A 26,204-nucleotide genomic window follows, 5' to 3' on the forward strand; every position below is an offset into this window, starting at 1 on the left:
TGATTGCTCAAATCCAGAAACCCCCTGGTGCATTCTGGGTGCTGCTGTACAACTTGCCATTACAGTTACATTTTTCAGACTAGAACCACTGGTGTCCAGGGAGAGGTTGCACCATAGCGCATATCGCCGTAGCATCTGTTCCCTTCAATTCAGGCTGCACTGACTCTCCCCGGAAGAAGCGTGCTTGGAAACTTTGTGTGTCACCAGCGCAGAGCAAAAAAAAAAGTTTCACATTCCACAAGAAGGGATAAGAGAGCGGGTGGAGTCAACCTAGCATCTTAGGGCAGGGTTAGAGCAGCTGTTCCAAAATATGTTGCAACTTGTCATTGTCAAACCGGCAGGGATATATGCTAAGTGAATGGAAAGAAGAAGGGATTTGAGTATTGGTAATAAAGACAGTAGAACAGGGGTGTCAAACTCAATTTTATTGAGGGCTGAATCAGGATTGTGTTTGACTTTGGGGGGGGGGCAACGGTGTGGAAGTGGACAGCTCAATGTCACTCGTGTCGGTACCTGTAATGGCCAGAGCGAAAACAGGCTTCCAAGCTCCATTTTTGGCTGCCATGGCCTCCTGCAAATCTTCTGCCAGTGAAAATGGAACCCGGAAGCCCGTTTTCACTGGCAGAAACATCACAAGGCAGCCATTCAGTTTTTCCATGGCAGTCACGTGGTCCAGATTTAAGTATTTTATTTTATTTATTCATTTGTCCAATACACAAATAAATAGGAAGAAAATAGACATTTAGTAATATATATAAGGGTAAAGTGAACTTAGAGGAGAGGATATATGAAAGAAAGAAAATATATATGATAAGTGAGAGAAAGGAAAGACAATTGGACAGGGGACAAAAGGCACACCAGTGCACTTATGTACGCCCCTTACTGGCCTCTTAGGAACCGGGAGAGGTCAATCGTGGAGAGTCTAAGGGAGAAATGTTGGGGGTTAGGGGTTGACACAATTGAGTCCAGCAATGAGTTCCACGCTTCGATAACTCGATTGTTGAAATCATATTTTTTACAGTCAAGTTTGGAGTGGTTCGTATTAAGTTCGAATCTGTTGCGTGCTCTTGTGTTGTTGCGGTTGAAGCTGAAGTAGTCATTGACCGGTAGGACGTTGCAGCATATGATCTTGTGGGCAATACTCAAATCGTGTTTTAGGCGCTTTCTAGGCCCAGGATTGTTAGTCTATTTTCGTAGGATATTCTATTACGAGTGGAGGAGTGAAGGGCTCTTCACCACCCTGAGACTGGATCTCGCCCTTGGGCCAGGAGTGGGTTCTAACTTTCCGTGCTGCTGGTTCACTTCTTTCCCTGCTGCATGGGCACATCACGCATGTGCAGTGCCGAAAACTAAGCTTCTGTGTATGTGCAGAAGCAAAAAACAAGATGGCGGCAGCTATAGCCACCACCCTTAGAGCTGGTTCAGGGACATGGCCACCCGGCCATTGCTCTCGCTTCGGCAAGTGCAGGGAAATTTCTGCTACCGGTTCTATAGAACTGGTCCAAACCAGGAGCAGCTTTCTTTGCCCTGGGCCTTGAGTTTGACACTCATAGAGGAAGACCTGGAAAGAAAATATACTGTAGAATTATTCTTTAAGCATCCAAGAAGCAGGAGAAGCTATAATTGAGTATCAGTTTGATAGGACGCAAAAGGCCTAGCACAAACGAAGAATGACATGAAATATTTTGATAGAATCTCATTTCAATGCATTCATTAAAAACGTATCTTTAAGCCTTTTATTTGTCAGGTCCCTACAAACTAATACAGTGATCCCTCGATTATCGCGAGGGTTCCGTTCCAAGACCCCTCGCGATAATCGATTTTTCGCGATGTAGGGTTGTGGAAGCAAAAACACCATCTGCGCATGCACGCCCTTTTTTTCATGGCCGCGCATGCGCAGATGGTGGAGTTTGCGTGGGCGGTGAGGAAGACCCAGGGAAGGTTCCTTCGGACGCCCAGCAGCTGATCTGCTCGGCAGCGCAGCGAGGAGCTGAATTGGGGTTTCCCCTTTGCGTGGGCGGCGGGGAAACCCCGATCTTCATCTGCTCGCTGCTGCTGCGGCCGCCCAGCAGCTGATCTGCTCGGCAGCGCAGCGAGGAGCCGAATCGGGGTTTCCCCTTTGCGTGGACGGCGGGGAAACCCCGATCTTCGTCTGCTCGCTGCTGCTGCAGCCGCCCAGCAGCTGATCTGCTCGGCAGCGCAGCGAGGAGCCGAATTGGGGTTTCCCCGCCGCCCACACAAAGGGGACACCCCGATTCGGCTCCTCGCTGCACTGCCGAGCAGATCAGCTGCTGGGCGGCCGAAGGAACCTTCCCTGGGTCTTCCTCGCTGATGCCCCCGCTCGCCCGCCTGCCGCCCGCCGCCCGCCTGCCGCCCGCCGCCCGCCCGCCGCCCGCCCGCCCGCCCGCCGCCTGCCGCCCGCCTGCCGCCCGCCAGCAAGAGGGGGAGAGATACAGAAAGAGAGAGAAGAAAAGAAAGAGATGAGAGAGGGAGGAAGAGAGTGTGAGAGAGGAAGAAGCAAGATAGAGAAAGAGAGAGAGAAAGAAAGATGAGAAAGGAAGGAAGAGAGTGACGTCATCGGGTGGGAAAAATCGCAATATAGCGTTTTGCGAAGAACGAGATTGCGAAAATTGAGGGATCACTGTAATAGCCATCTTCTACATTATGGACAAAATGTGAAACAAATTAACTTTAACAGCAAGAATGTATATTTCCCAAACTGCAGATTTTACCAATATGTGTTTTCTTTTGCTTCCCAGCAAACATAATGAGAGGTGTCCTTAATGCAATTTAGTATCACTACACAGTCAGCAAGACCCAATTTACATGTCATTCCATCTAACAATGTAAACATTAAGTTTTCCGCACTGTTGTGGTTGGCTCTGGCCCAGCTCCTGCCCCAAGGAATGTGGAGGTAGATGCAGGGGAAACATCAACACATCATAGGCCTGTTTTATTGCCAACAAGTCAGGTAGTGCAGTTTCCTCAGATGAAGAAGAAGGTGGGGGTGACTTGGAATAGGGGGGCTTGGCACACAGCCCAGGAAGCCAATCTCCATTATCTTTGGTTGATTCGGATGAGGAAGTGTTAGACCCACACAGGTGCAGAATTATGCATAGAAGAGACCAATTGAAGAAATATTACAGGAGATAAGAGAAGCCACCTGTGTTTGGGTGGGGCTCCAGTAATTAGAGCTGCTGATATAAATAGCAGTGTGCTGGTTTGGCCGTTGTGGAAGATTATCTGATCGTTGTTTCTTCCTGCCTTGCTGTTTCCAGACTTTGTTTGTTGAATTTTCACGACATTGAAACCAAAGCAGAGCAAAGTGTGTGTGTGTCTCACTTCATGGAAGAAGGAGGGCTGTGACGTTTCTTCACAGCTGCTAGCTAAGTACTTAAAGGCTGATTAAGAGGATTGTATAGCCTACAAGATTGTTTTGGGATTTATTTATTTATTATTTATTAATTTATTATATTTTTATGCCGCCCTTCTCCTTAGACTCAGGGCGGCTTACAACAGGTTAGCAATAGCAGTTTATAACAGAGCCAGCCTCTTGCCCCCACAATCCGGGTCCTCATTTTACCCACCTCAGAAGGATGGAAGACTGAGTCAACCTTGAGCCGGTGATGAGATTTGAACCACTGACCTACAGATCTACAATCAGCTTCAGTGGCCTGCAGTACAGCACTCTACCTGCTGTGCCACCCCGGGATGAGTGCTCTTTGCAATACAAAAAGGGTGCTTTGTTTCTTTTGAATTTTGTGATAAAGAACTTTGTTTTTGAATTTTCAAGTGTGTGTGTGTCTGAAATTTGTACCCTTGAATTTTCGGGAGACTCATACCATAGAGCCCGGCAGAACACGCACCATGTTTATATTTTTCTAATCAGCTTACCTGACAAAGTGGTCTTGAAACTCAACAATTGCAGCAATGTTGTAAAGCCTGAATTCAGTTGCAACTATCAACTTTGAATTGTTTAGGCAGGAAAAAGTTCAGTTCAGTTTAATGTTGTAAAAACATGATATACCACAATACTAATTTGTCTTCGCTGGGTATGAGAAGCTGGAGAACAGAAATGGCCATTCCAAGTAGGCAATATAGATATTCTGATGTTCAAACCAGGGATGAAGCCTTTGAGGTTAAAAAAAGAGATTAATTTAACATAACTACGGTAACTAAAAGTATACAGAGGAAGAGCCAAATGAAAAATCTGTGAAAATCTGCCCCTAGCGTGGACCCCAAATTCATTGCTTCTATTTAAAGTATCATGTTGTCATACAAGTATAACAAATGGGAAATGTAATCAGTGTACAAAAAACAATGTCAAGATGAAAGGGAACTATTGTCTTCAGTCAGTTCATCATGCTTCCAAAAGCCCTTGATTATGCTGCAGTCCCAAATATATTGGATTCCTTTAATTCTCTTTATTTGCTACCTGTACTTTTGAAGACAATAGCAAAGAAATAGATGTTACAAAGTTTGTTGCTAAGGTTAGGATATGGATGGAGGATTGATGATGTTACAAAAATTATAGTTCCTGGCATCCTTGCTATATTGATCGTGTTGGCCAAGGCCAATGGAAATGAAATGCAGCAATATCTGTAGGGTTGCAACCTTGGAGTAAGAGTGGAGCTTATTCTGTCAGCTTTCTGTTAATTTACGGTGCTGCCATCTTGGGGCTCATGTTCTTGGCTTTAAGACTTACATAATTATCTCCGGGACCGCCTTCTGCCGCACGAATCCCAGCGACCAGTTAGGTCCCACAGAGTGGGCCTTCTACGAGTCCTGTCAATTAAACAATGTCGTTTAGCGGGACCCAGGGGAAGAGCCTTCTCTGTGGCGGCCCCGACCCTCTGGAACCAACTCCCCCCAGAGATTAGAGTTGCCCCCACCCTCCTCACCTTTTGTAAGCTCCTTAAAACCCACCTCTGCCATCAGGCATGGGGGAACTGAGATATTCCTTCCCCCTAGGCCTTTACAATTTATGCATGGTATGTTTGTGTGTATGTTTGGTTTTATAATAAGGGTTTTTAGTTGTTTTAGTATTGGATTGTTACATGCTGTTTTTATCATTGTTGTTAGCTGCCCCGAGTCTACGGAGAGGGGTGGCATATAAATCCAATAAATAATAATAATAATAATAATAATAATAATAATAATGGACTAAACATTTAGAGATCATCCTTAAAAGTCCTTCAGATTCTCTCTACACAGCCAGCATCTCAATTAATTGGTGTGTGGGAAATCTTCCATCATTGTATCCAGATGGGAAAATGTCCGGGCAATACTTTGTCTAGCCCAGAATATGCATTGTTATTCTTTAACCAAAATGCAGGTAACCCTTGCTTAACAATTGGGACTGACAACTCTGTCTCAAAAGCACTGTGGTTAAATGAGACATCACATGGCCAAAATGGACTTATACCTTCACTTGTGATATGGTTATAAGCCAAAGACTGTTTATTAAGTTACTGAACAAGACTTCATATGACTACAATTTGCAATTTTAACGCCAGCTTTTCAATTGACTCTGCCTTTTGGAAACCAGCTGTGAAACATGCAAATAGCAGTCACATTACTGTGGGACACTGAGAATATCGTAAGTGCCCACAGCAGTGAAGCACCCAAATCTCAGTCATAAAGTCATAAAGGCCAGCAACAGGTCGGCAAAATTACTTTTTCATCACCCTATCATTTTGAACAACCTATAAACAAGGCAGTTGTTAAGTAGATTGTTAGCACTGTTTTCATTATTACTTTGCATCCGATGTCTTAGCTTGTTTTGTTGCTGGTTCCTAATATGATTTGATTGCTTATTTGTACCTGGACTATCATTAAGTGTTGTACTTTATGATTCTTGATGAACTTGTCTTTTATTTTATGGACAAAGGGAGCATATGCACCAAGACAAATTCCTTGGGTGTCCAATCACACTTAGCCAATAAATTTCTTTTTCTTTTTTTCTTTTTTTCTTTTTTTCTTTTTCTTTTCTTTTCTTGTGCAGTCCAGTCCAGTCTATCTAGTCTATTATTTTGAGTAGATCTCTGATAATTGCATGGTCAAATGTCTGCCATCTTGACCAATTCTCAGTGATACTGTAGCTAAATCTATTCTAGACAATCTATTCATCTTATTTGATGTTCTCTTCCTGCCCTTTTCTCAGCCTTGCCAAGCACAGAGTTTTCTGTCCATCATCTGCTCACGTCACATGCTTAAAATATATGTTTCTTAATGTATGGATTAATCTGATTAAATTATTAAATCTAAGAAAAAATAAAGTTTTGATTAAGATATGTTTCTATGTCCTTCCTTGCTTCTTATTGAAAATATGCATTTCTCTGTTATATTATGTATGTCCTTGAGATTATTGGGATTCTTTTCCATTGTGATTTAATTCCTCGGGTTATGCTTTGGATACATTAAATGTACATATACAATTAAATACAGATTTTGTATGGACACATCAAACATCATTGGCATACTTACTGTGTTTGATTTGTATGCTTATCCCGTAGGTCTGACAACAGTAATTCATGATTTGTTTCACAACCTGAATCTGGAATTGTTTTGGCTTGAATAAATGGTGCTGCTGTCTCTTGTGTTTTCTATTATATAGTCCAATTTTATTCATTTGATGTAGAATTTGCATTTATATTACTTGAAGCAGGTGTCAGCAATGAACAAAAAAGATCTTTGCAAAGCTCCATTAATCTGTCTCCTGTATTATTGTGTTTACTCAATTCAAGTGTTCCTCTAATCCCAGATCTCTTTATTTCTCTAATTGTTGTCTTTTAATCACCCAATAGAGTATTTATCCAGCATATGGCATATCATACATGAACTAGCAATGTATATTAACATTACCCAATATAATAGTATGTCTTCTCTTGCATTTATCATCTCTTGACATTTACCATAAAATTATTCAATGTTTTCCACCACTGCTTCTAAACAGATTAGAACAGAAAGACTTCTAGTTGGCCAGTAGTCTTAATATATGTGAATTGATAATTTATTGAGTTAAAGTCAATCCTATGCTTTAATGCTTTAATATAGAAAAGGTCAAAGGGAAAAGAATTCAGAATGTATTTTTGTGATGTAAACAAGGTTTTGAACACATATTTAGTAATTTACTTTTTAAGTATCATTCATTCCGTCATAAGCCTTATGACCTAAATCAGGGCTGTCAAACTCTCAGCTTGTGGGCCAAATGCGTAGTGAAGGGCTACTAAAATTTTTACTACAACACTGTGGGCGTGGCTTATGCAGGATTTTCTTTCAACATCTTTCTGTGCAAATTGGGTGCTCTGGGATGGAGCTCCATTTTAGCTACCCCACTGCGTTACGCTCTCTGTCCGGGCAGTAGCCCACCTCTGCAGATGTGTCACGTATGCCCTTCATGGCATCGGGCCAGAATACCTCCGGGACCATCTTCTGCCGCACTAATCCCAGCAACCGGTTAGGTCCCACAGAGTTGGCTTTCTCCGGGTCCCGTCAACTAAACAATGTCGTCTGGCGGGACCCTTCTCTGTGGTGGCACCGACCCTCTGGAACCAGCTCCCACCAGAGATTAGAATTGTCCCCACCCTCCTTGCCTTTCGCAAGCTCCTTAAAACCCACCTCTGTCGTCAGGCATGGGGGAATTGAGATATTCCTTTCCCCCCAGGCCTATACAAGTTATGCATGGTATGTTTGTGTGTATGTTTTGTTTTTTAATAAGGGGTATTTTAATGATTTTTTAATTATTGGAGTTGTAATATATTGTTTCTATTGTTGCTGTGAGCCGCCCCGAGTCTGCGGAGAGGGGCAGCATACAAATCTAATAAATACAAATACAAATACGCCCACACCCGGTTTAGCAAAGAGGAGGAAAGTCCTAATACATCACACGGCGCTGCAGTGACAACACGAGTTTGATACTCCTGCCCTAAATAGTCATCTTATTTAAAGCGGTATATTCCAGTCGATATATTCACTTAATTCTAAAAGTTTCAATTTAATGCACTTATATTTTGAAAATTTCCAGTTTACCTTGGTTCAAGTCTCTCTCATTCCATATTCAAATGGTGCATTTCTGTAAAATTATGAATGTTTCTTTCAATATTGGCACTATCAGTGACCTGCCTTCTTTATGGTATAGGAGCATCACCAGTACCAAATCTACTTGTAACAGTTTTATGTTCTTCTCCAATAAATAGAAAACCATCTTGTTAGATTGTGCGGGCATGAAGAGACAAGGTATAGGAAGAGTTCAGCACCTTTATTGTTCTTAGTTGTATTGCAATACGAACTGCCGGTCGGCTGCAGGGAAACCACTTTTAAGAGCTTGCCTGTACTGAAGCCAGCCACTCTTCTCAGAGAAGATCCTGAGCACCAGTCAGAATTCAAAGTTTGAAATGAAGGTTCTGTTTCCTCCAAAGTGCCTTCATTTTCTTCTTCCTTTGAAAAGGACTCATCTCTGCAACGTAGCTCCTTTTGGTCCTCGAGCATGAGCTGCCCCCACTCTTGGCCCACCAACTATTCTCCTCCTTTTTAACACAAAAAATGTCAACCCGTGACAGATTGAAACACGTTCGCCTCTTAGGCACACAGTGTTGCCTTTGTGTTCTTACCATCAGTGAACATCCATCATGTTCTAACCTGACAGCTGGCAGCAGAGCTTTAATCCCTCCAGCCAGTTTGGAATTACGGACCCACAAAAGGACCGTCCCCGGGAGCCTTGCCCTGGCCATATCCAGGCATGGATTGGCTAATTAAACTCTTGCCAAGTGCATCAGAAATCCTTCCACACAGACTTTCCCCAAAAGTAACCAAATTGAAGAAAATGTGTCACCTGCAGTAATCCATTTTACTCTGGGTTCATCCATCCCCTGGATCAGAGTGGACAGTTAACCTAGATGGGCAACGTCGAGGCCCATGTTTGCTCCTCTGATTGCTCTTATACTAAAATTGAAAGTCCTTTAGACAGACAAATTCCCAAAGAGAACGCCCTCTGTAAAGTGGGGTACATTGCAACAAGTTGCCAGAGATACATCTTTTAATAAACTACAAAAGCTATCTTATAGAGCAGCGTTTCCCAATCTTGGCCACTTGAAGATATTTGGACTTGAACACCCAGAATTACCCAGCCAGCAAATGCTGGCTGGGGAATTCTGGGAGTTGAAGTCCAGATATCTTCAAGTGGCCAAGATTGGGAAACACTGTTATAGAGCATAGGAAAAACCCAGCAGGGCTCTAGACTGCCATACATTTATAGAACATTTACCCAGAGTTAATTAAATCTTGGTATCCAAAATTATTCCAATTTTATTAGGATTCTGGTCTCAACTTTAGTCCCATGTCAAAGACTACCTGCATCATTCTCGCCACAAACATGATACCAACAAATGATACTGTCCATCCTTATAACACACAGATTGCTGGGTTTTGTGGGCTTCATTTCCTTCACCCCCAGCAAATGTTACAGCTTGCAGGGAAACTATAGTACAGTATTTAGCAAGGGGAAGTGGGCACCTTGGATAATTTAATACTATTATTACTGTTTGTTTGTCTGTCTGTCTGTCTGTCTGTCTGTCTGTCTGTCTGTCTGTCTGTCTGTCTGTCTGTCTGTCTATCTATCTATCTATCTATCTCTATCTATTTATTTATTTATTTAATTTTTATGCCGCCCTTCTCCTTAGACTCAGGGCGGCTTACAACATGTTAGCAATAGCACTTTTTTAAACAGAGCTAGGCTATTGCCCCCACAACCCGGGTCCTCATTTTACCCACCTCGGAAGGATAGAAGGCTGAGTCAACCTTGAGCCGGTGATGAGATTTGAACCGCTGACCTTCAGATCTACAAGTCAGCTTCAGTGGCCTGCTGTACAGCGCTCTACCTTTATCTTCCATCCTCGTTTGCCTTACCATTTGTTGTGGTTATCTCTGGCCAGCTCCCGCAGAACACCATTGAGATAAATAGCTGCCATATCAGTTCATTTTTCTTAATTTTTTTTCTTGTTCTAGCAGTTTTTGTTTTGTTTTGTTTATTTTTACCATTCATTGGGAGTTCAAGAGTTAAACTGTTGTGCTGTATACATATGAGTGTGTTTCCAGATGTGAAATAGTGTGGGCTTTAAACTTGTTGGGTTTGGTCTTTAAAACAAGTAGACTTGATTTTACATGTTTCAAACACAAGCACATTCTCTCTTTTTATCACTTATGCAAAAGGGACTGGGTGAAAGTGTGAAATTTCAGGCCTTTATACACCTGTTATATGTTTATCTGAAATACAGCATATGGATTGTGAAGACTTTCTACCAATTTACAGGTGCTAAAAAGAAAAATAGACAGCATTTAAGTGCTGGGCCTACTTAGTTTCAGGTACAATAGTAATAATAAAAAGGATGAACAAATATCAGAAGGAAAGAATAGAGAAAGAATAGAGAAATAATTAAAAGAAAATAAGCCAAGAAATGGAAGTTTCCATAAGAAATGGAAATGGCCAGGGTCAACTATAGTGTGCAGTAGCTGCCAAAAAAGCCAACACAGTTCTAGGCTGCATTAACAGAGGGATAGAATCAAGATCACACAAAGTGTTAATACTACTTTATAATGCATTTGTAAGGCCACACTTGGCATACTGCATTCAGTTTTGGTCACCTCAATATAAAAAGGATATTGAGACTCTAGAAATAGTGCAGAGAAGAGCAACAAATATGATTAGGAGACTGGAGGCTAAAGTATATGAAGAATGGTTGCAGAAACTGGGTATGTCTAGTTTAATGGAAAGGGGAGAGATGATAGCAGTGTTCCAATATCTCAGGGTTTTCTCCAAAGCACTTGAGGGTAGAACAAGAAGCAATGGGTGGAAACTAAATAAGAAGAGAAACAACTTAGAATTAAGGAGAACATTACTGACAGTTAGAACAATTGATTAGTGGAACAACTTGACTCCAGAAGTTGTGAATGCTCCAACACTGGAACTTTTAAAGAAGGTGTTGGATAACCATTTGTCTGAAGTAGTGTAGGATCTCCTACCCAAGCAAGGGGTTGGATTAGAAGACCTTTCCAACTCTGTTGTTGTTGTTGTTGTTATTGTTGTTGTTGTTATTATTATTATTATTATTATTATTATTATTATTATTATATATCATTATATAACTAGGGATGGCAAACAATATGTATTAAAATATAGCAGGTTCTGTAATGGTAAAATACAGATCTGAGAGCAAGAAGTAGACACATAAAAATATAGGATCCATTGCTGCCATCATCTTGAACTTTTTAGTACATCCTGCATAAGACCCTAGTAGTAGTCACAGTAGTCACAACAACATTTATGTTTTATACAATAATAATAACAACAACAACAACAATGCAGAAGTATCCAAATGGCCTGCATCTATTTTGGGGAACTGTCTGCTTGTTCTAATCAAAGATAATTAAAACAAGTCAGGTTCATTTTTTTTAACCAATTTGGGTTAGAAAAAAGACAAAACCCTACATTGTCAAGATTGAGCTGCCTTGAATTACAAAAGTTAGGAAGATGTCATTCTTCTTTGTGAGCACATTAATGAAGGAGAATCTGTAAGTACAAGATTCCCCTTGGTTTATTTCTCTCCACCATTTAACTTTTAGGTGATTAGCTAGATTTTGAACCATCACTTAGATTATTGGTCAGTCTAGACCTGCAATTGTGGCAGTAAAGCAGCTCCAAAATTCCAGGTATTGTATGCAATTGTCACAGACAGAGATGCCCTACTTTTCTTATACTTTAAAGAAAATGTGGCAAGAGAAGATCTTTTTCCAGACTGCTGCTTTTCTCACCCAACAGCATTGTGACATACTCCATTAGATGAAATTCTCTGGTCTGCATAATAATTAAAATGTACTGATTCTTGAAACTGTATAAACATATGGTATAGAGCAGATATAAAATAAGGCACATATTTGCAAATGAATGCAAAAGCAGATTTCTTCCGAGTGTGGATGTATGTATTTGCATACTTTTAAGGCATGCTTCACAGATGCCAGAAATTTGAATACTGTATAGCCAAAAATGTGGGTAAGGGAGGCACATTCTCAAAGCAGTTATATTTGTGCTCTGTTTAAAATTAAACATCATATTCTGGTCATAAGTGAGGCAGCTCAGTTATGAGCATCCCGAAAAGTCCTAGCCTTCCCTAATGAATCATAGGCTGGTGTGGCTGCTAAATGAGCAGGGCAAATTCGAAACATGCTAGAAATTTGCCCAAAGTTCCTCCCCATTGAGCCCGTGGGCTGAGAAATGTGAATAAAATAGAAAATTCCTCTGGCGGGGTGGGGGGATTTTGAATGGAAAAATATTGCTACTTTTCTTTCTCTTTTTGTCCTTACATTCTTTCCATTGACCAGACCCTCAGCTGGTATTTGGTCTGAAAGCCACGCTAGATGGTCAATTCTTATATCCTAGCATTATGCATGCCAGTCAAATATAAGCACTATTGAATGTGGTGTGAATTATTTATCCAAAAGTAATGAAAGAAGAATGTGGATCAAATGAAAAATAAACCATTATTTAATAAGTAGCTAGAATATAAGATGACTGGGTGGTGCTAAATAAAGAAATCAGAGCAAAGTTTTAAATTTCTCTCTGTTGAATTGAAAAAGTCATAGTTAAAAAGTCTAATTATTATTATTTATTAGATTTGTAAGCCGTCCCGAGTCTTCGGAGAGGGGCAGCATACAAATCTGATTAATAATAATAATAATAATAATAATAATAATAATAATAATAATAATAAATTTAAGAGAGCTGCAGTCCTGTCAAAGATGATGCAAAGTTGATGCCAGATATGATGGATATTTTAAATGGATACATTTTTCTGTGCCTGAACCATACATGGGGAGGGTCCATTATATGGAGATAAAAATATTTTTCTATTGGTTATGCTAATTCACAACATAGCAATAAAACACAATGATGCATATCTACGAAATGGGTCCTTTATAACCACTTATTTTCTTTTTAATCTCACCCTGACCTTTTGACGTCCTCGATAAAATACTTTCTGTTATTTGGCTAGAACAGAGATGGGACCTTTATGATTTCTTGTCATGATTGTGCTGGCTGAGAATCCAACAACTCCTGGAAGGTCACAGATTCCCCAGCAAGACCATAGTAAAACAAATAAATTTAGAAAAGGACTATGACTGATCAACTCCGTCTTTAAACCAAAGAATCCTTTGGATGATAAAATTGCAATTTTATTAGGACCAACATTTCATGGACTGGAGTTGTTTAGTGAGATGCATAAAGTGTTATCTTTAGTTGAAGAAGGGATTGTATGTGCATTACTTAAGTTTATCCAAGAACAGAACAGAACAATCCATTTATATTCTGCAAAGAATATACACCCTTCCATTCACCACCATTCAATGAGAACGGAAGAAGGTTCTTGGATGTTTACAAAGGATAAATGTTTACCAGGATAAAAATCAGGCAAGTCTGGTTGCCTTTTGAAAAGCATCTTTGGGATAACCATGACCTGAAAGGTTCAGACTCTCCATAGAAATCCATTTATTATAGCAATCCTTTGTGATTATAGGATTACTTACTGGATCCATAACTAGCTGGATGGTTTTTCTACTCTCATAATTGTTGGAAGATTTTCATATGATTGGGGGAATGGAGCAGTCAAAGGACCTCCAGACAAGTGGGTACTGAGTATCCAGAACACTGGAGGAATCAATGTGGACTAATGTATAATCCAGTGAATCAGTGTGAATATAGCATGTATACGTGAACAACTATCCTCAGCAAATTTGGCTCCTAAGCAGCTTCAGTATTTTCCAGTGGACATACCTGTATAGAAAGTCATGCTTCATACAGTAGTATTGGAAGCAGCCAAAATCTAGCTTTTTGATTAATTTTAATTTAAAATGTGTCCAACCTCAGGCTCAAATTCCACCAAATGTCATGCCATGGAATATTTACTCATAGTTAATTAAATAAATCAGAATTGGCTGCCAAAACCTATAAATGAATTCATTAATATAATTGATTGTTGTGGTTAGCTCTGGCCCAGCTCCTGCCCCAAGGAATGTGCAGGTGGATGTGGGGGAAACATCCACATGCCGCAGACCTGTTTTGCTCCCAATGGAATCTGCTGACGAAGCCTCCTCTGACCAAGGAAGCGTGAGTGACAGGGAAGAGGGGAGTTTGGCAGACAGCCCAGGAGGAGATCAATCATCTGTATCATCCTTGGATTCTGAACAAGAATTAATGATACATCCACGCATGCGTAGAGTGATGCATAGGAGACAACAACTGAAGGATTATTACAAGAGAAAATGAGGCCACCTGTGGTTGGGTGGGGCTGCTGTAATTAGTGCTATATATAAAAGTGCAACCTGGTGTTTTAGCCTCGTGGCAGTTTATCTGATTCATTGTTTCATCAAGATCGTGGTTTTTGTGCTGTTCAAGATTGTGTATGGACTCTCTGGACTTTAGAATTGGACTCAATTTCCCAGTTATTGGGTGAGCAATTGGATTGCATTTAACCTGTGCCTTGTGTGTACCAGAAAATCCCTTTGACATTTAAAAAGGGAGCTGTTTCTGTTTTTCTGTTTATAAAAACTTTTGGGTTTTCCTTTTATCGTGTGGTGTGTGTCTTCCTGGATTAATTACCCTGTAATTATGGGCGGTTGAAACACGCCGGCAGAACAATTGATAAAATACATAGCAAGATAGTTACAACTTGCTTTGACAAAACCAAATAGAATACAGCACAAGTAAGTATATGTGAGCGCAGCCTAAAAGAAAGTGTATAGTCACTCATTAATCTGGCACGGGACCAGACATTTGATAGTATGGCAAGTGGATTGGACAATGGCCGCACAGTGTCATTGCAACTTATAGTCCCCCCCAAATGCAATAAACCCCACTTCCCACCTGCTGTTTGCTGAGATTCTTGCAAAGCATGTTAAATACCCTGGAGTCTGATCTAGCAGCACGCTGCTCCTTCTCTTAAGCAAGACCCCATTCTCAGAATCACTTAATGGAGATTAGTTATACATTAAGCACTAAGAGATCCTGACTATGAACTCACATTTATGTTCTTCTGGTTGAGCTAGTTCACTCCCAGCATCTTGGGTGTGAATGACAGAATATGTAAGATGAAGTGCAGAAAGAGATGTAATGAAAGATAGTGCAAAGAAGCACAAAGAATAGGTTTTCTGTTTCTATTTATTTATTACAGCAGTTTTTAAAAATGATTTATTTATTTAGTTTTTCAAGTTTAAAACATCACAATAATTTAACACAGATCTATACCCAGTCTCTTACATTACATTATGACTATTTTACAATAGACATTGTTCTTTATTTACATAGTTCCATTTTTCACACATTCTTTCACATTGTATCACATTGTTTTGTTTGCTTTGTTTTTATTTTCAATCCAATTATACAATTTATTAAAGCGGTTTTAATACACCACCTTTCTCCGAAAAGGTTACAAGGCATCTCTAAAATAAATAAAAAAGAGTCCCTGAAATTTCACTCCACTGGTCATTTCCAAATATAGGAGGCAGTGCTCATAAATAGGTACCACTTCAGAGAGAAGGTAACAGCAATCTGCGACATCAGGCTGGCTACATGACCATTGAAAGTCTTCAGTGATCAAGTGCAGGTTGAATAGCCTCAAATCGGAGATAAGCATCACCCCTACAAAAAAACCCCACACCAAATAAAAAGCATCAAAATGCATTCTGGAACAGCAGCTACTTTCCTCTCTGTTCAAAGTGGGCCAAGACTGCCCACCCTCCAAGCCTTAGCTACAGGTACAACCTGTCTTATCCAGATGTTTTATGCCACCAATGCAGCTTAGGCCATAGGGCAAGATAGTCCTTTTTAAAGGTATGTTAACTTTTTAACTGTTAGCCAGCGTTGCTGATTTGGTGTAAAATGCTGTTAGTTCAATATATTTGAAGGGTGAAAGGATAGGGGAGTTCAGTACAATTGAAAGCTGACCATCTAATGCAGCTCAGATTTGGTTGTCTTTGTGGTTCCGGGTTATTAACCCTTGAAGAGCAAAGCCAGGAAACTGAAGTAAACCAATCTGAGAACAAAGACAGCTGATAAAGGAATAAAATGCCTTGAACTCCTGTCCCTGAAGAAATACAAGCATCGTTTATATCCGGGCCCATAGTTTAACTCAATGTGTGAACTCAACTGGCTCTAAGTTACGGGGGTGGACAAACGATTTGCTCTAACAATTCTGACGGTCTCTCTCAGACAACTTCAACTTTCGACCAGACCTGTGCTTGGCTGAGGACGTTTTCCCTTCTCTTTCAAAAGCAGTCATTACTTTTGAGGCATTACCTCTTGGAACGCCAAACATTCAGGCACTTTCTGTTACACAAGCGCCTGCCGTTCGAGCACCAACAATTTGGCCTCTTTGAAAGTCTGACAGGTCTGCCATTTCTAGAAGGTTATAACCAATTTCTTTAAATTTCTGTCAAAAAAAAGGTAGTTTAAAAAAACATATCAAATAACAGAATTTTTAAAAATATATATAAATATGTCAAGTTTTGATTGACTTGAACATGTTCAAACATTATGATGCCAAAAAGTCAAGTGTTTCCATTTTTTGGTCCACCCCCCCTGTACACAGTAAGTTTCGTGGTTAGTGGACAGTTGGAAGCAAGCCTCCCCAGTGTTAGTCAAAGAGCTCCTTACAGTAATCCTATCTCAAGATGGCTAAGGAAGGAATGACGTCTGGTGAACAGTTCCTCCAATTCATGGGTAGAGTATGTTTACATTATTGATTATTTATTTATTTATTTATTTATTTATTAATCAGATTTGTATGCCGCCCCTCTCCGTAGACTCGGGGCGACTAACAGCAATAATAATACAATGTAAACAAATCTAATATTTAAGTTAATTTTAAAAAACCCAATTTAAGAAACCAATCATACATACTGACATACCATGCATAAATTTTATAAGCCTAGGGGGAAGGGAAAGTATCAATTCCCCCATGCCTGGCGACAGACGTGGTTTTTAAGGAGCTTACGAAAGGCAAGGAGGGTGGGGGCAACTCTGATATCTGGGGGGAGTTGGTGCCAAAGGGTCAGGGCCGCCACAGAGAAGGCTCTTCCCCTGGGTCCCGCCAAACAACATTGTTTAGTTGACGGGACCCGGAGAAGGCCAACTCTGTGAGACCTAACTGGTCGCTGGGATTCGTGCGGCAGAAGGCGGTCCCAGAGATATTGTGGCCCAGTGCCATGAAGGGCTTTATAGGTCATAACCAACACTTTGAATTGTGACCGGAAACTGATCGGCAACCAATGCAGACTGCGGAGTGTTGGTGTAACATGGGCGTATTTGGGAAAGCCCATGATTGCTCTCGCAGCTGCATTCTGCACAATCTGAAATTTCCGAACACTTTTCAAAGGTAGCCCCATGTAGAGAGCATTACAGTAGTCGAGCCTCGAGGTGATGAGGGCAATGGAGTCAATAAATCAGCAGTCCAACATCTCCAGTATGAAGCTGCAGTGCTTGTGCAATTCAGAAGAGTTCAGCCAAATCATGTCACCTGCTCCAAGAAAGAGGTTGAGGTGGAACCTTCTTTTCAGGAACTGCTCTGGATTCACCTCTGTGTCTTCCCTGGCACTCTCCTGCCCCCAGACTCTAGGAAGCTTCTAAGGTTGACATGAAACCATAATTGAAAGGAGCAGATGAGAAAGGAATGTTGCACAGAGCGGGCCAGCTCAGCAACTGATCATCAATATCATTGTAAGAGTGCAAGTGAAAATAAATCCACGGGACTGTTGTTGGAGAGGCGGCTGGGCTTCTCTGGAGCACATGCCAGTTCCTTCATCCATTCACACACGCCCCCGGCCCCCCTTTCAGCCACAACACTGCCCCAAGCAGCCAACTAATCCCCATAGGGAGAGTACATGAAATCAGATGGACAAGTTTTGATGTGAAGCAGCAGCTTAGGGCAAGCTCAGGTTTCCTAGAGATTTGCTATATTTATCTCTGTGATTTAATGCCCACACGGGGTTTAAATGCCACCAAGCAGTTGGTGTGAGGAGCCAGAGTTTCATTCCCCAACACAGACTCTGCTTTGCCAGACGCTTGCTATGGAACTCCTGGAGACCAACCCATATATTTTTACGGACCGGTTCTATGATGGGGAGAACTACCTGAGCCCACATTTACACAACTACGAACAGGCTGCTTATCAAGACCGGACGGCCATGACACTTTGTCCTGATGGCCGGGCAGGTATAGAAGAAAAAGTCTCCGTTGTGGCAGATCACAGTCCCGGTCAGTGTCTGCCTTGGGCGTGCAAAGTGTGCAAGAGGAAAAGTGTGTCCATCGATAGGCGTCGTGCAGCCACCCTCAGAGAGAAGCGTCGGCTGAAGAAAGTCAACGAAGCCTTTGAAGCTCTGAAACGGAGCACTTTGTTAAACCCCAACCAGCGGCTTCCCAAAGTGGAAATCTTGCGCAGTGCCATCCAATACATTGAACGCTTACAAGCTCTGCTCACTACCCTCAACCAGCAGGAACGGGACCAACCGGAACTACGCTTCTGTAATGCCATCGCCCAGCCAGTGGTAAGTGCCAGGGGTGGGTTCAAAGAATTCTCTACAGGGACACAGCACTCACAGCAATAGGAGACCTTCCAACTATGTGGGCAGGACACAGAACCGTAGGCAGGTCACAGTATGTTCAAAATTCACCCTGGTCACAATACTTCGGCACATACAGTTGATGAGATGATGTCATTTTATGTAGCTCTAAAAGTAGACGAGACAAAATTACGGGAACTAGTGATGTAACTACTCTTGAATCACAGGCAGTTTTTTTATTGGCAGTTTCTGGCAGTGGCGGTGTTTGGCCATCGTATTGAGCAGACTCTGGCACCAGAAGGGCCTTTGGACTAATCCAAGAGGGTTATTATGTTCTTAGAAATGCCAGTTTTAAACTATTGCCATTGCTCATAGCCAGTGTTCACTACTGAGTAACTCTACTGAGGTTAAAATGATTCCTGCCTGTGGAGAACTATACAACATCAACCATTCTGGGTTAGAGAGACTAATAATCCCTTTTTAAAAAAATCTGTGGCTAGTTTTTATTTTTTGCATTTTACCATGCAAATTCATTTCTTGTGAAATGGGCTGCCATATCAATCAATCAATCAATCAATCAATCATCTGATCCAGCATTATTACCTTTCTATGAGCCTATGAACAGAATAGCCTGACTCAAAGCAAAACTAAGCAAGTCCATGGTCTAATTTATTACTTAGTGGTATTCTAAAGGAGTTCTTTTCCAAAGGAGCCCATAGCAGTCCACGAGAGGATGCACATTATCTTAAATGATACCATTGTAATAAAACAGAATTTCTTCAAACTGATAAGCATATAAATTATAATGAAATTTTTGTTATACACTATAGGTAGTAAGATAACTATGTTCATCAACATATCTGATAAATTAACAACCATACAGATAGCTCAATGCTGATTCAGAAAAGTCTTTATAAACTGGAAGATTACATATCCAGAAGAAGAATGAATTTTATTTTAATATAGCATTGTTAATTGTATATGTTTTCAAACACGCATGATTAGTGAGCAAACGTTGGGCAATTGTGTATTTCTACACTGTATCCCTGTAAAGTAATTTGTAACTTTTATATAGTATAGTAAATAAAGCAACCCCACAATGATCAAATACATTTTACAGTGATACTTCAGTTGTTTAGAGAAAGCATGCTCCTTCACCTAGATGTATTTTTCAAGATAAACACAGAAAAGGGGGTAATGATTCAAACAGAAGTGACTGATGGGTAATGTTATATTCAACAGATGACACTTCAGAATCAAGCTCTAGCACATGTGCCAAAGTAGAGCAATAGGATGTGTGGTGGAAGCTGACATTTGCTAAGTTCAAGTGGGTTCCTAGACATTTCCATTTAAAAACACCCATGGACATTTGAATACTGACCTGGAGTATCAATCCAAAAGGAAGAAAAATGAAAGAGGAGCAGATATCTGAATGTCTGGGCTCCGTAGCGGAATTTATCTTGTGACTTCAGCTTTCCCTATTTTTCTAGTGCCCTTTCCTATATGAGCTTGCCAGAAACATAGTTTTTCTAATAATTGGATTAAGAAAATCAGGAATGTTTGTTTGTATATTTGAGATAATTGGAGAAATGTATGTCTGAGAGAGATAAAATCTCACAAAGAGTAGAGTTGTTATCAAAACTCTTGCAATTACAGTACATTGGCAGCTGCTTGAAATTACAAAAAAATATACAAAATGTGTAACTTTCTATTCACTCCTGTCTGTCATCTTGATTTTTTTTCAAGGACAGAATTAATGGAACTTTAGCATCATACAATTTTTTTTCATCCCCCTCCCCTTTTCTCAACATATCCACATCTTTGGAAGAAACCCTAATTTTTGCAGAAAAATACTCAGCTGTTAATTGCAGATAACCACGAGGGCAATTCTCTTTATTAACACTAGATGGAGATAATTTAGGTTTTTTTAACTTAGGAAATTCTCTGTACATATAACACATCCATATTTGTTCTAAATAACAAGAATGTGCTAGCAGAAATTTCATAAGCGATTATTACTGCTATATGTCCCTTTTGTGCCAATAGGCCCAATTTTCCTCTTGCATTTTCCCCTATTTCCAAACGACTTGCTGATTCAATGGCAAAGGTTAAGCAGGTTGTTTTGGACAAGTCATCCAACTTTAACAATTGGGTATATTTACTTAAATTCAAAATCCAGAACAACTGGGTCTCTTTGTCATAACATATATTTCAAACAATGTACAGGTTAACAAATACAACCCAAATACAATCATATCCAGAAATCTCATTGTTCTTCCAGTTGCTGGAACCTTGGGTTCATGAACTAATAATACCTTTGATGAGGTAAAGTATGACCAAATTCATATTTTAAAACAGTTAATTCAATCTGCCCATTAATGATCCAATTGAATTTTTATAGATGTTCATAATCAATTTAATACTCAGCTCCCTCATTATGTACCCCATATCATGTGAATATTGTGAAAATGATACATATAAAAACCATATATAGTTACAAATAATATATAATTATATAATATGTGAATATAATCCTGTAAATCTCATGTCTTGCTATCAATTTTTACCAATAGCCACACTCATCTCTGAAGAAGTGATAGGGAATAACGCCAAAGATAAAGAAAAAGCAATAAGCTATACTGAAAATTTTTGAGCCCCATTACATTTTAGTTTGGGTTCTTCTTTAAGGCCTTTTTGCCTTTCATGTTCAATACGGGAGGAAAACATATACTGTAATCATCTTTCATTTCTGAACCCTTTGGTCCAGGTCAGAAGTCTTCAAACATGGCAACTTTAAGACTTGTGGACTTTAACTCCCAGAATTCTAGATGTTGGAGTCCACAAGTCTTAAAGTTGACAAGTTTGGTCTAGGTGTTCATGAAACTTTTGATGCTCAATTTCTCCTCTATCTTATTTTGTTATGAGAACTGTTTCAATAATATCATCTTCAAGGTAGACTCATCAACTTTTTCACTTTGGGTTGAGATTTTGAACAGGTGATGGATGGTTTCTCACAAAATATATTTTGGAAGAATGAAAAGCAATGGTAGGAAAAGACAGCAATAAAACTGACCTGTTTGATCTAGTACTAAAAAGACTGCAAGTAAGGTACAATTGGTGAAGAACTTTGATTCCATTCCAAACTTTCTTCATCTTCTGATTCCAGGTGCCAAGTGACCATGGATCTAGTAGCACCTCATGCAGTCCAGAGTGGAGCACTCATTTAGAGTTCAGCACTCATCCTACAGGTAGGCTGGGTACAGGTATCCAAATCCAAATCCCAAAATCATGACCATTCTTATTTGAAATTAAAGTTCTACCCCATTGTAACTCTCTGCCAACTTCTGTTCCTGTACATTTTAATATATGCATATTTCTGATACTATTTCCATAGATTAGACTGGGAAAAAAATTCTGTTTCTTAAGAAATAGCAATAAGTTCTGAATTGTGAAGGAGATTGTAGGCAACTGTGCTTCTTTTAGAAGCAAGCGTTGTGTGTGAGACCTGGAGATTCTTCTGATGATTAGAATTATGTAGTTTCTAAAAAGCAATAGAAGCTCCTCAATTTAGATTTTAAAATAAACTCCTTAAAATAAGGAACTGCTTTATCCGTGATATTTATCCCCAAGGAGTCCTGGTGGTGCAGTGGTTAGAATGCAGTATTGCAGGCTAAATCTTCCAACAGTCTGGAATTTAATCAGGAAGGGTTCAAGGTTGACTTAGCCTTCCATCCTTCCAAGGTTGGTAAAATGAGGACCCAGATTATTGGAACAAATATGCTGGTATTGTAAACTGCTCAGAGAGTGCTATAAAGCACTATGGAGTAGCATATAAGTCTAAGTGCTATTGTTATTGCTAAGGAAGTTTATTTAAATCGATCTATTTGATGCAATGTAAAAGTTAAGAAATAAGTGTATAAATTGAACCTCTTCAAGTCAAGCCAACAAAAAACAGAAAACTCCAATAATCAATATTGTATTTGAAAATTGTTAATGACCAAGCCCAGATCTCATCACATGGCCAGTATAATTTTCAATGTTTATGTTTTATCAGTGGTCCAACATTGTAGCTGTCATATTTATCCATCCAGCTGATTTGAAACTAAGGAGAAGTGATACTTTTCCATATTTCACTGACAAGAGTGATTATTTGCCCTACTTTATTAAGCACAGATCTCTACCTGTTTCTGAATGGCTAACAAGATCTAGTTTAAAGTTAAATAATTTTATCACTTATTCTGAAGCTATTATCTGGAAAGCAGACTGATGCTTTTTAAAAACAGTGGCCATTAATAGATGAATGCATTAGGACCCACTGAACATGATAATTTTATATGCTGACTTATCCATCTTTTAATGATTCTTGGATTCTTCACTTTTTAGATGCAATAAAATACCTTGTAAAAAATACATTGAATGACTTTAATAATTAAAATGATAGAAAGTATCTTAGATACAGATGGATCAAAATTATGACTGAATCCCACCACAAGGTGTCTCAGGTTTTGATCCTCCTGTAGCACAAGTGTCAGACTTCCTGTGTCACATTGATGTCATGTGGCTTTTTTGCCCTCATGGATCTGGGATGGGCGTGGCCTGCATGTGACACAACATGGGTCACCAATTTGACACCCCTGTAGACCCATAGGATCTCCCCTCCTTCCTATTTTGTCTAGTAGCAATTGAGTTTTCAGAGGAGGCTCCCTACTTAAAATTACTCCCTTGTTCTCCACAGATCACCTGCTGAGCGATGATTCTTCTGAAGACCGCAACCTTCATTCTCTGTCTTCAATTGTGGATAGCATTGTGGTAGAGGATGTAGCTGTGGCATTCCAGGAAGAGAGATCTCAGAATTGAAGCAGCGGCCAACAGTAGCCATCTCTTCATTTTAGTCATCACCAGCACATTGTAAAATAGAAGAAACGGGATACTAGGACTTTATAATTAGGAGAGATTTCTATACTCACTAATACTGAATGATATTCCAAATAGGGAAGAGTTCCCAGCTAACACTGGATGCCAATTCGTTTCCAATTCTGACTGTCCTAGATAACAAATGAAGCCACTTATCCAATTCCATATGCCTGAAGGTGGTTTTGTTTTTATTTTGTAACCCTTCAAACCTAGGCAAGTGAGAGATGCTTAATCATACTCATTTAAGCATCTGCCTGGTTTTCAAAAAGAATATTGTGACTTCAATGAAAAATATGGATCTGAATAGCATGTCCAATGTCATTTGATGTATTACTGCAAACACTAATTAAGGTTGAAAGAAATAACAGGACGGCATGCTAACAAAGAATGTGTTTCCTTCCCGGTTTTTAGAAATGTTCCTTTGGGGGCCAATTTTTTTTTTATTGTGGGTGTGTGCAAATGTGTGTGTTTTTAAAAGATGCTATTTGACCAATTTATTTTGGCAGTTAGTTTGCAATTTCCAGGTGCAAAAGCTATAGAAAATGCTGCCACTAAAGTTTTCTCTTTCTCTTTTTTTAATTTTTACTGTGTGCAGTTATCATTTTTGTATTTTGCTAATTTATTGTGAGATTTTTAAAAAAATAAAAAATAAAGGTTTTCTTTGGTTAAATTTATTTTGAGATGGCATGGAATGCTCTCTTGGTTTCTTTTTGAAAGTACTAGAAATACACCCTGAAAAAGAAATGTATTTCATACAAATTATATTCTCTGGGCTACATCCACTTTTCTTTGCCAATACAAAACTTAGCAAATAGTATGAATCTCCAGGTATACAAGAGACATACTCTATTAGACTCAGCCCATGCAGGCTAATCTGTTCTAATTATTAACACATATACAAAAAGAAAACATGAAGGGAGGCCAGTTCTATGAAGATACCAGCCAAGCAACATCACTGATTTTTTTAAATTGATTACCTTACAAATTAATGACAGGATACCTGTCCATTTTTCTCATGAAAATTCACTCTGTGACTTTGGGTCAGGCACTTTCTCCAGATTCCAACCTACAAAACTGGGTTGGGGAGGGGGGAATGGAATAAGTGTTATGTATGCCACCTTGAATTCCTAAAGAAAAAGTAAGATATAAAACCACCAAATAGATAAACATAGGTGTATAATGACCAGTATAGTCAACTTTAGATTCTTATTTTGAAACCTCTACATTCTGAGGCTGTATGAAAAACATGTTTTCAGTGAAATTCTCTGGCCCCATATTTCTCTTAAAGAATAATGTATAGAAAGGGCAATGGCACTGTTATTTTCCTTATTTCTTTCACTGAAGCTAAAATTGAGAGATAGTATAGCTGGCATAATTTTTAGTCATTTGTTGCAGCCTGCAGGAAGGTGACACGGAGCTGGGTCCGGGAGATTGTCAACACTTCTTTGGGAAGGGGGTCCTTCCTGGATCCCTACAAGAAGGCACTTGTGCGCCCCCTCCTCAAGAAGCCTTCCCTGGACCCAGCCATTCTCAGCAACTATCATAGAAACATAGAAACATAGAAGTCTGACGGCAGAAAAAGACCTCATGGTCCATCTAGTCTGCCCTTATACTATTTTCTGTATTTTATCTTAGGATGGATATATGTTTATCCCAGGCATGTTTAAATTCAGTTACTGTGGATTTATCTACCACGTCTGCTGGAAGTTTGTTCCAAGGATCTACAACTCTTTCAGAAAAATAATATTTTCTCAGGTTGCTTTTGATCTTTCCCCCAACTAACTTCAGATTGTGTCCCCTTGTTCTTGTGTTCACTTTCCTATTAGAAACACTTCCCTCCTGGACCTTATTTAACCCTTTAATATATTTAAATGTTTCGATCATGTCCCCCCTTTTCCTTCTGTCCTCCAGACTATACAGATTGAGTTCATTAAGTCTTTCCTGATACGTTTTATGCTTAAGACCTTCCACCATTCTTGTAGCCCGTCTTTGGACCCGTTCAATTTTGTCAATCTCTTTTTGTAGGTGAGGTCTTCAGAACTGAACACAGTATTCCTAATGTGGTCTCACCAGCATTCTATATAGCGGGATCATAATCTCCCTCTTCCTGCTTGTTATACCTCTAGCTATGTAGCCAAGCATCGCCCAGTCTCCAACCTTCCCTTTATGGGGAAGGTTGTTGAGAAGGTGGTGGCGCGCCAACTCCAGCAGTCCTTGGAAGAAGCCGATTATCTAGGCCCTCAACAGTCAGGATTCAGGCCCGGCTACAGCACGGAAACTGCTTTGGTCGTGCTGATGGATGATCTCTGGCAGGTCCGGGACAGGGGTTTATCCTCTGTCCTGGTGCTTCTTGGCCTCTCAGCGGCTTTCGATACCATCGACCATGGTATCCTTCTGCGCCAGCTAGAGGGGTTGATAGTGCGAGGCACTGTTCTTCAGTGGTTCTCCTCCTACCTCTCCGGTCGGTCGCAGTCGGTGTTAGTGGGGGGTCAGAGGTCAACTTCTAGGTTGCTCCCTTGTGGGGTACCTCAGGGGTCGGTCCTCTCCCCCCTGCAATTTAATATCTACATGAAACCGCTGGGTGAGATCATCCAAGGGTATGGGGTGAGGTATCATCAGTATGCAGATGATACCCAGCTTTACATCTCTATCTATGTTTGGTTTTATAATAAGGGGTTTTCTTA

At 40.0% G+C, this 26,204-nt stretch overlaps 3 protein-coding genes across 3 annotated transcripts in view; 2 read left to right on the forward strand and 1 right to left on the reverse strand.

Annotated features, from left to right (window-relative positions):
• Positions 1-6,232, forward strand: part of LOC139165332 (uncharacterized) — a 43,595-nt gene extending 37,363 nt beyond the window's left edge. Inside the window, exon 7 of the mRNA XM_070748530.1 lies at positions 6,164-6,232. Coding sequence (XP_070604631.1) covers positions 6,164-6,232 — 69 coding nt within the window. The remainder of the gene's footprint in view (positions 1-6,163) is intronic.
• Positions 6,233-18,039: 11,807 nt separating this feature from the next.
• MYOG (myogenin) lies at positions 18,040-24,192 on the forward strand. The gene is made up of 3 exons (XM_070745756.1): positions 18,040-18,591; positions 21,773-21,854; positions 23,342-24,192. The coding sequence occupies exons 1-3, from the start codon at positions 18,040-18,042 to the stop codon at positions 23,461-23,463; spliced, it is 756 nt and encodes a 251-aa protein (XP_070601857.1). The 3' UTR covers positions 23,464-24,192.
• Positions 24,193-24,547: 355 nt separating this feature from the next.
• PPFIA4 (PTPRF interacting protein alpha 4) overlaps positions 24,548-26,204 on the reverse strand; it is a 112,906-nt gene continuing 111,249 nt past the window's right edge. Inside the window, exon 29 of the mRNA XM_070745757.1 lies at positions 24,548-24,594. The gene's annotated coding sequence lies outside the window, so the exon portion shown is untranslated. The remainder of the gene's footprint in view (positions 24,595-26,204) is intronic.

Source organism: Erythrolamprus reginae, chromosome 3 (genome assembly GCF_031021105.1).
Source record: "Erythrolamprus reginae isolate rEryReg1 chromosome 3, rEryReg1.hap1, whole genome shotgun sequence".
Taxonomy (NCBI): Eukaryota; Metazoa; Chordata; class Lepidosauria; order Squamata; family Dipsadidae; genus Erythrolamprus; species Erythrolamprus reginae.